The 14,228-nt window shown below is 40.1% G+C and overlaps 1 protein-coding gene across 1 annotated transcript in view; it reads left to right on the top strand.

The window, feature by feature from the left end:
* The window catches only part of LOC140226300 (transcription elongation factor SPT5-like), a 33,476-nt gene that overhangs the window by 8,348 nt on the left and 10,900 nt on the right, over positions 1 to 14,228 (top strand). The window contains exons 4-14 of the mRNA XM_072306797.1: positions 2,472 to 2,607; positions 4,126 to 4,254; positions 5,406 to 5,505; positions 5,909 to 6,129; positions 8,542 to 8,839; positions 9,254 to 9,329; positions 10,255 to 10,412; positions 11,204 to 11,359; positions 11,999 to 12,096; positions 12,764 to 12,833; positions 14,097 to 14,222. Coding sequence (XP_072162898.1) covers positions 2,472 to 2,607; positions 4,126 to 4,254; positions 5,406 to 5,505; positions 5,909 to 6,129; positions 8,542 to 8,839; positions 9,254 to 9,329; positions 10,255 to 10,412; positions 11,204 to 11,359; positions 11,999 to 12,096; positions 12,764 to 12,833; positions 14,097 to 14,222 — 1,568 coding nt within the window. The remainder of the gene's footprint in view (positions 1 to 2,471; positions 2,608 to 4,125; positions 4,255 to 5,405; positions 5,506 to 5,908; positions 6,130 to 8,541; positions 8,840 to 9,253; positions 9,330 to 10,254; positions 10,413 to 11,203; positions 11,360 to 11,998; positions 12,097 to 12,763; positions 12,834 to 14,096; positions 14,223 to 14,228) is intronic.

The raw sequence follows: 14,228 nt of genomic DNA, 5'->3' as shown, positions 1-14,228 counted from the left end.
GACAAAACACAGGATGTAAACCACTGGAGCAACAACAATAAAGAGATTATCAGATTAAACTGAAATTGAGCATATTCTATCAACACATTCTGTCCATGATTAATGCCAACTTTCAAAGCAGGAGCATTATCCTTTCAAAAGTTGTTATTAGACTTGAAAGTGAATGTGTGCAAAGGATTTCAAGAAATGAAAGGGGGCCTTTAAGACATACCTGACCGTTCTATTCTCCCCCCCAAAAAAAGTTGTAGAAAAACTGGTGAAAACACACTTTCCCATTCATGTTATGATCCCAAACTAAAGAATGATATAGAAGGAGGACAACTCTTTCAGAAAATCTGAAAAACTCAAGATTGACTTGGTTGACCCAGTTCCTCTTTTGAGTCCTCATGTAAAGTCAAGGGGTGCTACTTTTTGTTTATTTTGTGATGCACAGTCATATATTCTCTTTTGTCCTATCAGGAAAATGGCTTGTACATTACATGTCAAATTCAAAATTTCGTATTAATTTATATTTCACAAAATCAAATTCACACTAAAGTGTTATTTTTTAACCTTTTTTTCTTCTTTTGAAACATTTTAATTGATCAGATAATTGACATGTCCATCAAAACGATACTAATCATATTTAGAATTTGTACAGTAGGATCAACTTGCTACAAAAATTCACACGAAAGTCCTTGTCTACATTATAATGCATTGAATGCCAGTGGCAATTTGTGAATATTTCATGCTGCAAAAAAGGCTGTCGGCTCCAATCACAAAAAATTTTGCTGTGAAAACTCTGTCTTCACAGTATGCTGCCATTCTTTCAAGTCTCCCTAAATATTGCGTCCGGCTTCATGAAATTCTTTATATGTGACAGTGCACCTCAAAACGAACATAAAGTCGCACACACTGATTTTGCGTGAGGACTGAAAATAAGTGAAATGGGTCAACCTAGCCGAACTTAACTTTTTCATATTTTCTGAAAGAGCGGGTCTTCTTTTACATTATGCTAAAATTTGGTATCATAAAACGGGCAGGAAAGTGTGTTTTTTTTTAGCAGTTTATCTCGAACATTTTTGGTAGAATAGTGTGATTAGGTGTGTCTTTAGAATCCCTTTTTCATTTCTGGAAAACCTTGTCCACACTCTTCACTTTCAACTCTAATAACTTTTGAAAGGATAGTGCTACTGCTTTGAAAGTTGGCATTAATTATGGACAAAATGTGTTAATGAGGCATGCTTAATTTCAATTTAATCTGATAATCCCTTCATTGTTGTTACTCTGATGGTTTACTTCCTGTTTTTTGTCCTATTTATCGCACAGCCAGCACGGTTTGGTAAAGATTAAGCGCTTGAATAGACACTGTACTTCAGAGCCTCTTTTCTCAGTTCACACTTTTCCTGAGCTTGTGCTTTCTTTCCAATATTTAGATAGGTTAGGAGAGTCCATTTGATTTGAGTTATACATCATTTTAAAGCTTAAAGTCTGCTCTTTCCGAATATGGTCTTAACTAAAAATTCATGTCTGGCGACTTTTTGTTTGTTTTGAGGTGCAGGGTCACATATGTGACCCGCTATAACAAAATGATCCTAAAGTCGGGAGAGGTCGATTATTTGAAAATTGCATGGTATAATCCCCTAATCTTTCTGCTTTAGATTGATATATAACACATTCTATAAAGATAATCGGCTGCGGAGATATCGACGTTTAAAAGAGAGCATGTCGAGACGTCTGGAAAATCACTGTTTCGAGAAAAGCGCCCTAAAAGTCTTCCTTTCGACGCAATCGCGATCAACACACGCAAGTCAGTTTTCACCTCTGGACAATAGAAGGTAAGCCCTAGCAACCTCGAAGAGTTCATTCAAGCACATCAGCGTCGGCGGTCTCCTCACCAACCAATCAGTGACCAGGATGTGAGAAGCGGCTGAGCATAGCGCACCCCGACTGCACGCACCAGTCGACTGGGCAGTGTGCGAGCTTCACGCTTCGGTTAGCAGCAAGCAGCAAACTGACCAATGAGATCACTCCGGTCGTTGTTAGGGGCGGAACCTATCTGTGGCGCTCAATCCAAATTTTCGAACCATTTTCTGCTTCGTTGAAACGCCAAAAAACATGGCTCAGAAAAACGCTATTTTTGGGTCTTTCCTTTCACCATTTTGCTTCAAAATTTCGACAGAGGATAGAAGACATGTAAGACTCCAATAATATATCAAAATCAGAAAATCGTAAGTTTTGACCAATTTTAATGCTCTGACTTCAAACTCGATTTTCACGGCTTCGACCGCGCGCGACTTTAGGACCTTTTTGTTGTAGCGGGTCACATATGTCTTCTTTCCTGACAAGCGAGTACAGTCAACTTTGTGTGGGACTTCATGACACCTTTAACAACTGGCTAAATTGATGCAAAGAAAAAGTCCCTATTTACACTCATTTGTATAATACCAGCATGATGGGTTGATGTGCTTGTCCACACTATTTTTGAACAGACGTCGATGATGACGATGGGGAGGACGATGAGGAAGAGGAGTGGGAGGACGGTGCCCAGGCCCTGATCGACAAGACACAGACAGAGTACAACGACAGCGACCAACATGGAGCTCGGCGACTTCACCAGCTCCTCAGGTAGGTCTGCTCTGTGGTCGGGGAAAGTCACTGTGTAGATTGTAGATAGTAGTGTGCTAGATACAGGTGTACCTGTGCTGTGACTCCTGTTATAATGAAGTTCTCTTGACTGGCAATTTTCTCTCTGTGGATCAAATTCCAATATGACCAAACAAGTATAGTATAAAAAGATACATCTATAAACAATTGTATGGGACCTAAAATTTTATCGTAAATAAATTTCATTGTAACCATGTTCATTCAACGGGAGTGCACTGTACAGCCTTTATTTTGCTTGTACCCATGCATTAGTCAGGTATTTGCACTTTGGCAAATAGGCTAGTGGTAACAAGGCCCTGTGTATCTAAATGAATATGAAAGATCAATAGGTAATAGGAAAATGATCACACTTGCTGAAATGACCCCCCTCCAAAATATAAAAAAAAAACAGAGTAAGACTAATAAAGGTGTGAGTGAGTTATTTATTTCCATCCTTTATTTCAAATGATGCCTCCTGCTTTTTATTTTATGACTTTATAGTGGCTTATGTTATGAAGGTAATTGTTTTGGCAGTCTTCAGATGAAACCACGTAGGAATGTGAGTTTGGAAAGGGGAGGGCACAAGATGGGGGGTGGGGGAGTGGCAATAGGGTGAGACTGTACAAAGTGGTTTCTGCTTTCAAGAAATGTATACAGTATTAAGGAGTTCAGTGTGCAGTATCAAGCAGAACTGCCAAACTTTGCCAGTTCTGCAGGAGACTTTCTGTAAACTTGAATGTATTTCTTCATCCCTTTGCAAGAGGATAATGTGTCCCTTATTCCGGAAACATTTCTACTTACTGAGATTTTAAATGTCATATTGGTTTTTGATTTGTGAACATTTGTATCTCCGGTAGTGTTCTGTATGTTGATTTTAAAGACTCTGTAGTGTAAGAAATAATGGATCGGTGATACAATCCATCCCTTTCTGCTGAAACACAATCTCTTACAAACCGTCTGCCGTATATACTGTAAAATGAGGAATGTTCGCATGCATTTTAATTTCGCGAATTTCGTGAGAGCCAAGATGCTCAAAATTAAAACGAAAGTTCTTGTCTGCACTATATGCATTGAATGCCAGTGGCAATTCGTGAAAGTTTCATGCCGAAAAAAAGGCCATCAACTCCAATTCGCGAAAATTTCATGCTGCGAATCTATAATGTTTTACAGTATGATAAAACTGAGGTATGAGTCAGAGCACGTAAACATACTCTTCATTTTGAGTGTCTTTGCACTCACATTGGAGATGTTTAGTAACATGTAAATTCCAATTTCTTACAAATATTTCTAGTTATAACCCAAACAGGGTCTCACAATGGAGGGATGTGAGAGTTCAGAGATTGATCTGTTTTCAGACTTTTTTGCTCTGCCCGAAATCCACATTTTAGAAATACTGGCAAGTCAAATGCATTGAAATGTCACCGTATACAGTGCATAGTCGTATCACTCTACTGGGGCTTTTACATTTAACTATCATTCTCACCTCTGATTGGCCCACAGCACCCAAAAGGAGGAGGAGCTAGAGGAGTACTACAAGAGGAAGTACGCCGAGACGTCCAGCAAGGCTCTGGCCGATGAGGACGAGCTACCAGACTCCATCACTCAGCAGGGTCTCCTTCCAGGCGTCAAGTCAGTGCTCCTGTCTTTGCCTGCTTTGTTATCTCTGTTTGATATCATCATCTACTCATTCCCTATTACTGTATAAGATGTTATTTTCGCGAGGGTTTAATTTTCGTGAATCACGGTTGGATCGCGAATTCAGCAACATGCGAAAATGCCTCCATGTGCTTTGTGAGTAGTAACGTAAGCATCGGCGGCGATTCGCGAAAACAACATCTCGCGAAAATGCCCATGACCTCGTCAACAGCGTATACAGTATACTGCCAAGGACCAGCATTTCTGTGTAATAGGCTTTTATACATACATCTGTAACAAGTGTGAGAGTTTCTGCAGGCTCGCTGAAAAAAAGATATAATGATAATAAGAATGAAAGTGATAAAAGAAATTTAATGATGATATAAATACAAATAAACAGAAGTAGAAACATGAAATTGATGGTAGTCTGTTGTAATGTGTCAGCCATTGTAAATTGAATGAAGAATATGAGACAATGTCACTGGTTTAGACATAATAAGAAAATGTCCAGTATGGGCAACATTTAACCTGAATGAGATTCTAGTACAATTGGGACTGCATGGCATTCCCCTTTCTGGCAACTACACTACTGTATACGCCATATATTTAGAGAGAGTTTAATTTTTGTTGAATCATGACTTCCCAACAGGACAGTATTGAATGGAGAAATGTATTATTGCATGTCACTTGCATGAAGGGATCAGAATCAATATTTTTGCGTGTTTGTAAATTCGCAAGTAGCACCCAACTTGAGAAATTCATGCAAATAAAAACCTCACAAAATATCTGGCATACAGTATATATTTTGCACAGGCCTGTATGCATATTTATGGCCTCTATGCACAAAGTTACTGTATACACCAGATATTTCGCAAGGTTTTTATTTTCGCGAATTTCGTGAGCAAGACGCTATAATGACTCTCATCTTGATTAGAATGTGATGCACACGTACACATTTCTCCATTCAGTACAGTACTCCACGATCGCGAATTTAACCACTCGTGAAATTGTCGGGAAGTCCCGTTTAGCAAAAAATTAGACTCGCTAACTATATGCCGTATACAGTAAATAAATACCGGTTGTGCCGCATTAGTGACACCTGCTACTGTCTCACTTCTCATGCCGCTCAATGTGTGTGTTTGTAGGGATCCCAACCTGTGGATGGTGAAGTGTAGGATTGGGGAGGAGAAGGAGACTGCCATTCAACTGATGAGGAAATTCATTGCCTACCAGAACCAGGAAGAGGTAAGACAACAAACAAACAAACAAACTTATGAAACAAACAGATATAATTGTCAGCCCAGAACCAGAAGGGCTCTATCGCTTTCTTAGATTTGAGCATATTGCCCCCCCCCCCCCCGAAAAAAAAGAAAGCACAAATTAATTTTCATGAAATTAAAACGTTCATGTAATCAAAAGTGCATAGATTTATGAGTGTTGTTCAAAATATCGGGTAACATAGTGCCCTTGTGGTTTTGATTTTTAACATTTTACTGAAAATGCTTTTACTGAATATTTTGCTTATAAAATGTGCATTTTTAGTGTGCATTAGTATTTTTCGGTATGCCTAGGTTGGCAACCCATCTTGTGCACTCATTAAACTGGACCAGAGATACACTCCTTGATCTTGTAACCTTTGACCCCACAGCCTCTCCAAATCAAGTCGGTAGTGGCCGTGGAGGGCCTGAAGGGCTACATCTACATCGAGTCGTTCAAACAGACCCACGTCAAGCAGGCCATCAATGGGGTGGGCAACCTTCGCATGGGTCAGTGGCAGCAGCAGATGGTGCCCATCAAAGAGATGACCGATGTCCTCAAGGTGGTCAAGGAGATGGCCGTCCTCAAGAGGGGCGCCTGGGTCCGCCTCAAGTGAGTCATGTGCCGACCACATCGTCAATCTCCACCACTTTCCCTCCATACACACCTACATGCATTCATTTCCTTGCACTCATCCTCGAATGGCCATGCCGGTCACCGTATCAGACCGCATCATGGGATATCTGGCCTTACAATTGCCAATGTAACCCCTGAAGTATATTTCAAATGCATCCCAGTATGATCTCATATATTCATGAATTGTTTTCCTGATATACATGTATGACCCTGCATCACAAAACCAGCATAGGGTTGCCAGACATGGATTTTTAGTTAAGGGCAGATTCTGAAAGACCGGACCGTAAGCTTAAAAATGAAGTGTAAGTCAATTCAAATGGACTCTCCTAACCTGTCTTAAAACATTGGAAAGAATGCACACACTCTGGAAAAGTGTATGTACTAGGCTCTGAAGCATTGGGTCTATTCAAGTGCTTAATCTTACCAAGTCGTGCCAGCTGTGCAGTGAATGAGACAAAAAACAGGATGTAGAATGCAGCTACAACAATGAAGGGATTATCAGATTAAGCTGAAATTGAGCGCACTCTATCAACACATTCTATCCATCACCAATACCAACTGTCAAAGCAGTAGCATCATCCTTTCAAAAGATATTAGAGTGGAAAGTGAAGAGCATATAAAAGATTTTAAGAAATGAAAAGGGGCCTCTAAGATTTACAGTCAAACCTGTGTTATAGATACCACCTAAGGAAGATGAAAAAAGTGGCCGTTGTAGACAGGCGGCTGCTATAGACAAAGTCGTTACCATGACTTTTCTTGTGGGGGGAATTGTGTTTAGTGGTCACATATGGTAGATGGTCGCTATAGACGGTGGTCACTATAGACATGTTTGACTGTACCTAATCACACTATTCTATGAAATTAGTGTTCTGCAAAAAACTGCTATAAGTGCAATTTTCCATTTGTTTTTAATCCCAAACTTTAGAATAATGTACGAGAAGAATTGTTCTTTCAGGAAATATGAAAATTGCATTTTGACTGGTTTGACCAGTTTCACTTATTTTTAGTCCTCACATTGAAATTTAGGTGCGCAACTTTGTATTGATTTTGTGATGCACAGTCACCCATTACAATAGAAATAGTGGTAGTGGGTATGTTGCAGGCAGAGGAGCCGGGCTTCCTTGATTCTGTCAAAAACTCCTAAAAAGTTAACAATCTCATTGTGACCTCATGAGAGAGTGATGGATACCACTCTGATTTAAGATATTTTAAAACCTATTGAGATTGAAGTAGCACACAAGTACATCGTATTTCCTTGCATGCTGTTTGGGTCCACAGATGTTTTGTTGACTAAATGTTAACAGCCTTTCAGAAGTGCATGTAGGCACTCAGGGAGCTTTAGATTTTAGATGCGCGGACGTTCAAAGGAAAAAAAATGTTCTGAGCGTGTAAAGTCAATCTATTTTTAGCTTGCGTCACCTGAGTTTTTTACTACGCGTACTGGGCTATTTTTACGTCCGCGCAGTTTGCAACGTAGAGAACTACTTCATGCACCGATCATATGGGGGCGTGATTTTATTTTTTATACGTTGCGTCCCAGCGTAATCTAAAGCTACTTTTCCACACGACGCAGGGAGAGGAGAACGTCCAGGGCAAGCGTCGGCTCAAACGTCCGCGCGTCAAAATCTAAAACTCCCTATTGTTATACTCTAGACGGAGCAGCAAGTTGCAGCTGTTTTGGAGAATCCCTAACATAGTCTGACACAGTAAATTCAGAGGGTGATATAAAGATAATCATTGGGTGCATTTGAATGTTCTAAAATGAACCAAAGCCAACTGAGCTATAGTGTACTGCACTGAACTGTGACAGATTTGGAGCGCTCGAGTGCTCTGTTGAGAAAGCATGTACCTGCTTGTACCTCGTGAGCTATTTTTAGATGGGGTCATACATTTTGTAGCAAAAGGGTCATTCACTTAAACCACTTGAACTACTGACAGCTGTCCCAAACAAAGAGAATAAATTCTTTGCATTGTGATGTACTGTAAAAGTGGAAATTTTTGCAGTGTTGAAATTTTTGCACAACCAGAAACTAGAGTGAAAAAAAAAGCACATGAAGATTTTTGCTTGCAATATCTTCAGCTTACTGTCTTGATTTCGCGGAATTAAATGCACGCAAAACTCTTCTTACCGGGTGGAGCACGAAAAATAGTCACACGAAAATATCCACTTTTACAGTATATGTGCATTCTACGCGCATTCTCACATGCAAAATTTTGTTACGTTTTTGGTACCTGTTTGAAGCACATCAGGAAATGGTCCACTTTTGGCTTGGTACAATACAGTACAGTACACTGTAGTGTCGAGCTCTCCTCTGGCGGGGCACGGTACAATACAGTTCGCTTTACAAGAGCATTCAAACGCACCCTTTAATAATTCTCTCTCCCCAGGCGAGGTGTCTTCAAGGATGACCTGGGTCAGGTGGATTACGTGGACCAGACCCAGAACCAGGTGACCCTGAAGCTCCTCCCCCGCGTCGACTACAACCGGCCCCGCGGCATCCAGCGCATGGCCCAGACGCCCGCCGAGAAGCGCAAGCGGCGCCGGCCCGAGCAGAAGCTCTTTGACCTGGAAGCAATCCGTCGCGTCGGGGGAGAGGTCACCACTGATGGAGACTTCCTTATCTTTGAGGGCAACCGCTACAGTCGCAAAGGATTTCTCTTCAAGAGTTTTGCAATGAGTGCCATTGTAAGTACCTTGCCTTGATATGAAGATTGATTATTGTAGTAAAGACAAATAATTGCCAACACAATGTTCATAAAAAGACATGAAAAGAAAGTAGAATAAAGATTTTTCAGGAAGGGTACCAATGTGTATTTTGGCTCTTCCTCACTGATATCTTTTCTCGTGAGATTTGTATTGGGTTTCGTTTAGATCTCAACATCCAAGTTTTGGTACTATTCCATTTGATAATCGCATTAAAATTCAATTAAGTGTTTCATCTTGAGTGAAATATATCCATTTCGTAATTATTCTGCCATGAGAAAAAGAGCTTATTTTCGCACATTTGACCAATGTATGTACATCTTTTTTTTAGTAAGTACATATCTTGCAGTGATTGTACATATTGTAATGATGATACTGTCATATCAACATCCCCAGATTGCTGAAGGAGTAAAACCTACCCTGTCTGAGCTAGAGAGATTTGAAGACAAGCCAGAGGACATTGATGTAGAGTGTATCCTTTTCAATCCCCCAGCTGCACCCCCTTAACCCATTGAGGAGGGGCTTATCTTCCTACGACACGCATTTCTTATAGACACCTGCCCGAGTATACTCGGGACTCACCTTCAGTGGGTTAACTTATGCTGTTGGTATTTTGATTTTTTCCTATTCTACATTCTTCTGTCGATGTATGTTGATGCCTTCCTATGCATCTTTATCCTTCAGAGGTTGCCCCTCTGATCCTTGGGATCATCACTGGCCCAACCTCTGCCTTTTGTCTGTTTACCCCCCTTGCTTTAATCCTCCTTCCCTAGTCCTGATTGGCTCCCTGCCTTTGACTTCTAACCTACCCATTTTGTTTTCATTGTACTGTGTTCCTAGCTCTCCTCAGAATGTGCTTGTTGTGTGTAGCCCATATATGTAATCTCTTTCCTTCAGATTAATTTTGTCAATAATATCATCTTAATGATTATGTATTTACACGATTTTTTTGAAGGATTTTCAGGCAGGTGTGTTTTTGTAAAGAAAACACCAGCTGTATGTACAGTAAATGCATAGAATCATCAGTTAGTGCATTGATTTTGTTGACAAACTGTCCCGATGTGCCATTTACGTGAGAACAGGTAAAAGCACATCTTATAAAAGAGAAAATGTACTGTAAAACCAGAAACATTTGCAGCTTGAAACTTTGGCAAATTAAAGCTGATGGCCTTTTTTGTGTGCCATGAAACTTTAGTGAATTGGCAACTGGCATCCAATGCATTATGTATCTAAGACAAAAACTTTTGCATGCACCTTACTTTCGCAAATCTTGGCTCCTTGCGAAATCTGTGAAAGATTCATGCACAGAAAAATTTCTTGTGGTACAGCATATAAGTATGTGAAAGAGGAGAGTCACTGGTGTGCCTTTTCCTTGACAACGATGCCATCCCGGACAGTGGTGACCAAGACAAAGTCTTCAGTGGAGAAGAGTCACAGCTTTGCCCCTGGTGACAACGTGGAAGTGGTGGAGGGTGAGTTGATCCACCTCCAGGGCAAAGTGAAGAGTGTCGACGGCAACACCATCTTGGTGCTCCCCAAACATGAGGACCTCAAGGTAGGGCCAAAGTTCCCCCTCATCCCACTTCAAATTTTTATCCCTGATTAGCACGCTCAATGTTAGTGCTGCACTATGTGCTTAGGTAGGGGTTGTAAAAAATAATATTTACGTAGTGGCCTAATTTTCTTTGCAACATTTGTTAATACCTCTTCTCTTTCAAGTATTACTGTTCATTCCTATGGCATTATGTACAGACACTTGCAGACACAGAAATCATACCTTATGACCCAAAATCAAATGATTAGAATAGTGCAGTTAAAGAATGAATTGATGGAAACTGCTGCTGCTGTTTTTGTATGGACTACCTTCCAAAATGCTCCAGTCAGAAGTACTAATGCAACTGCCAGGCAGTATTTCACTGTATCTGTATCATATGAATTTTTGTATTTAGCATGCAAGAGTGAATTTTATATCCTGTCTTGTCCATTTAATGATTAGGAAAATGCCAAAGGAAAGTTTAGATAAATCGTATCTCCTGTTGACGGATGCATGATATAGTGGTGTAGTAGAAACACAAGGATACGTATTTTCCTGACCAACAAATACATGTATATAGCTTGAGTTAAAGATCAAGGCAGTTTGATCAAAGAGGATATATATTTTCTTATATTCCACCATAAAGACCAGTCAATATAGCAATTATTGTACACATTGTATGGTGTGTATGAATATTGTAGAGGGCAATATACATTATAATTTGCCCTCTATGTATAAGTGAAATGCGACATATTGTAAAACATATGTCTTCTGTCACATCCCTTCATCTTGTGTGATCTGACACGTTGCAGGACATCCTGGAGTTCCCCTCCCATGAGCTGAGGAAGCACTTCCGGATCGGCGACCACGTGCGGGTCATCTCCGGCCGCTTTGAGGGGGACACTGGACTGGTCCTGAGAGTAGAGGATAACCTAGCCATTGTCTTCTCTGACCTCACCATGCACGAGGTAAGCCATAATCGGTCAATGAGCCAGTCAATATAACTATATTACAGTTGAATCTCTCTTATCCGGCCTCCCTTTATCCGGATCTCTCTATTATATGGACGTAATCTCGCCGTGATTTTTTTTTTTTTAATAATTACCGGAGGAAAGGGGGATTCCCAATTCCTTGAGAACTCCTACACAAACACACATGAATTACATATTACTTCCAACATTAACATACACCTCTATTTTGGGGTCTGTTACTGAGTGTAACAATGAAAAGGTTGCAGTATACACATTACTACATGTGGTACTACAATGGGCTACATCAGTACATGTGTATGTATATGTACATGTATAAAGCATTGAGTCTCCCGTATCCGGCCAAATCCCTTATCCGGATGAGCCCTGGTCCCGACTTGTCCGGATACGAGAGGTTCAACTGTATTATAAATCGTACAAAGCATGTGAAAATTGTGGAGGCCAATATACATTATTTCACCAAAAAGAAAAAAACAGTTGAAAACCTGAATCCCCATCTCAACCAAAACTATGCCATCCCTTTAAGCTTGCTGAATTCTACTGGTATGGAATAGTCTGAGCAAAAGGACTTTGTTTATGTTATTGGGATGTTTCTTTTTTCTTCACTCATCCCTGCAGATGAAAGTCCTCCCAAGAGATCTTCAGCTGTGTCAAGAAATGAGCTCGGGAGTGGACTCGCTTGGGCAGTACCAACTCGGTGACTTAGTTCAGCTGGAGTGAGTGTCTCTTTGCAGTGCAATCATTTGACTGAAGTTAGCAAAATAAAAATGGCTAGACCAAGTTGCTGTTGATGTGGACAGATCATTCACTGCCGTTTCATGCTGCTTTCGTGACTCTATGCATCACCAGAGTTATTGTGTGAAAAAATTGTCATTTACCTTTGATAAGGTAGGCTTTAATACCATGTATACACCCATTACTTGTAGGTATGACAGCAGCAACATTGTAATACATTTTCGGCTATGTTTTCTTGAATTTTTTTCCATTGTAAGTTCACAAAGGCAACAAGCATCAAAATGTGAATGTATGATTAGTGAAACCAAACAAAATCCATTCATTGTCAGATACTTTCGTTTGTGATGATTCCAAAGAATGCTTTGTTTTGAGTAGCAAATAAAGTATCATTTAGAGGGGGGGGGGGGGGGGGACCCACAAACAATACCAGGCGTCAATGAATAGTTAAAGCCGAGATGTGACTGAAATGCTAGAAACTTTCTTTGAGCTGAAATGGGGATTTGCCCAATTCTTCGCATATTGGAAGAGTATTGTTAAAAATGCTGGTATCTCAGTCAGTAATGTAGTGTAATGCCTCCAGCAAACACTACTTGACACCTTCTCTTAACACTTGACACCTAACACTACGTCTTGACACTCTCTCTGCAGCCCCCAGACAGTGGGTGTCATTGTCAGGCTGGAAAAAGAGACATTCCAGGTTCTCAACATGCACAATAAGGTAAGCTTACTGTCTATATCAGGTCACCTTTCCCTTGAATTATATAAATTTTCCTGTGTCGGTGACCCGGGTAAAAATCCTGTGCTATAAGAGTGAAATTTTCTGCTGTGTGGAAATTTATGACACTTTTTGCGCAGCCAGAAACTTGTGTGAAAATAAAAGCACACAAATATCTTTGCTTGCTGTAAGTATGTACCACTAATTAATCTCTTGATTCCGCAGAATTAAAAACACATGGAATTTATCTTACTTGGCCGAGCGAGAAAAATAACTTGTGTGAAAATATCCACGTTTACAGTAAGCAGCAGGCATTTGCTTGCCAACTTATGTAGTGCACCAGAACTCATGTCAATTATGTTTAGATAGTTTGATGACCAACACTTTGCCTTGAGGATGCTTTGCAAAATCATCTCAACTTCAGCTGCAACATGTGGGGGAAAAAAAAAAAAACAGCTCTGCAGACAGCAAATCAATTTTAATAAATCGTCTCTGGTTCACCACATTAAAAAGACATTATCATTGTATAAAGACTTTATGCTAATTTCTAAAATATGAACATTGTTGTTTGACCTACCACTCTCGCCCAGTTATTAAAAAGATTTCTGGAATGTCAATGAACACAAAATCTCTTTTCTCTGGGTGCTTAACCCGTTGAGGATGGGCTGATTTTGCTACAGCATGCATTTCCCATAGACACTTGCCCGAGTATACACTGGACTCATCCTCAGTGGGTAAAAGGAATGGTTTAGTTTCAGTTGAGACCTGGCTTCAGGTTTCTAATGCTTTTCAGTGAGATAATTATAAACCTCTTATGAAATAGGAAAGAGCGTGTATTCAAAAAGGAAGTCAACATTATTATTTGATGAAAATTGGTCGTGAAATGGCTGAGATATCCAAAACACAGCGATCCTAATAAAAGTTGTGACCAACCCACCTTTAATTAGGAGCACTTTGTTTTACTATGTGTTTTTTTTTTTTGGATATCTCAGCAATTTCAAAACCAATCTTTATCAAATAACCATTAAATTCCTCTTAGAATGGTATGATTTATAACATTTTCATAAGTGGTTTCGTGGTATCTCGCAAAAAGTTAAAAGCTCAGTTCTCATCTCCACAAATACTATACCCAATCCTTTGACAAGATGTGAATTTGCAGAGTCAAATAAGCCATTAATAACAATCTCTGTTTTTAGTGCATTCATTTTGTACCTATGGCCATCTTTTAGTTCTTCTGCAAACATGATTTTCTGTCTATGCCTGTAGCTGGTGCATGTGAAGCCCCAGGCGGTGAATCGCAAGAAGGACTCGAGAAATGCTGTGGCCCTTGATGCAGAGCAGAACAACCTACAGATCAAGGACATTGTGAAGGTCATTGATGGGCCACACTCGGTAAGA

This window comes from Diadema setosum, chromosome 3 (genome assembly GCF_964275005.1).
Source record: "Diadema setosum chromosome 3, eeDiaSeto1, whole genome shotgun sequence".
In the NCBI taxonomy this organism is placed as follows: Eukaryota; Metazoa; Echinodermata; class Echinoidea; order Diadematoida; family Diadematidae; genus Diadema; species Diadema setosum.
This window is presented reverse-complemented; position numbering and strand designations above follow the sequence as displayed.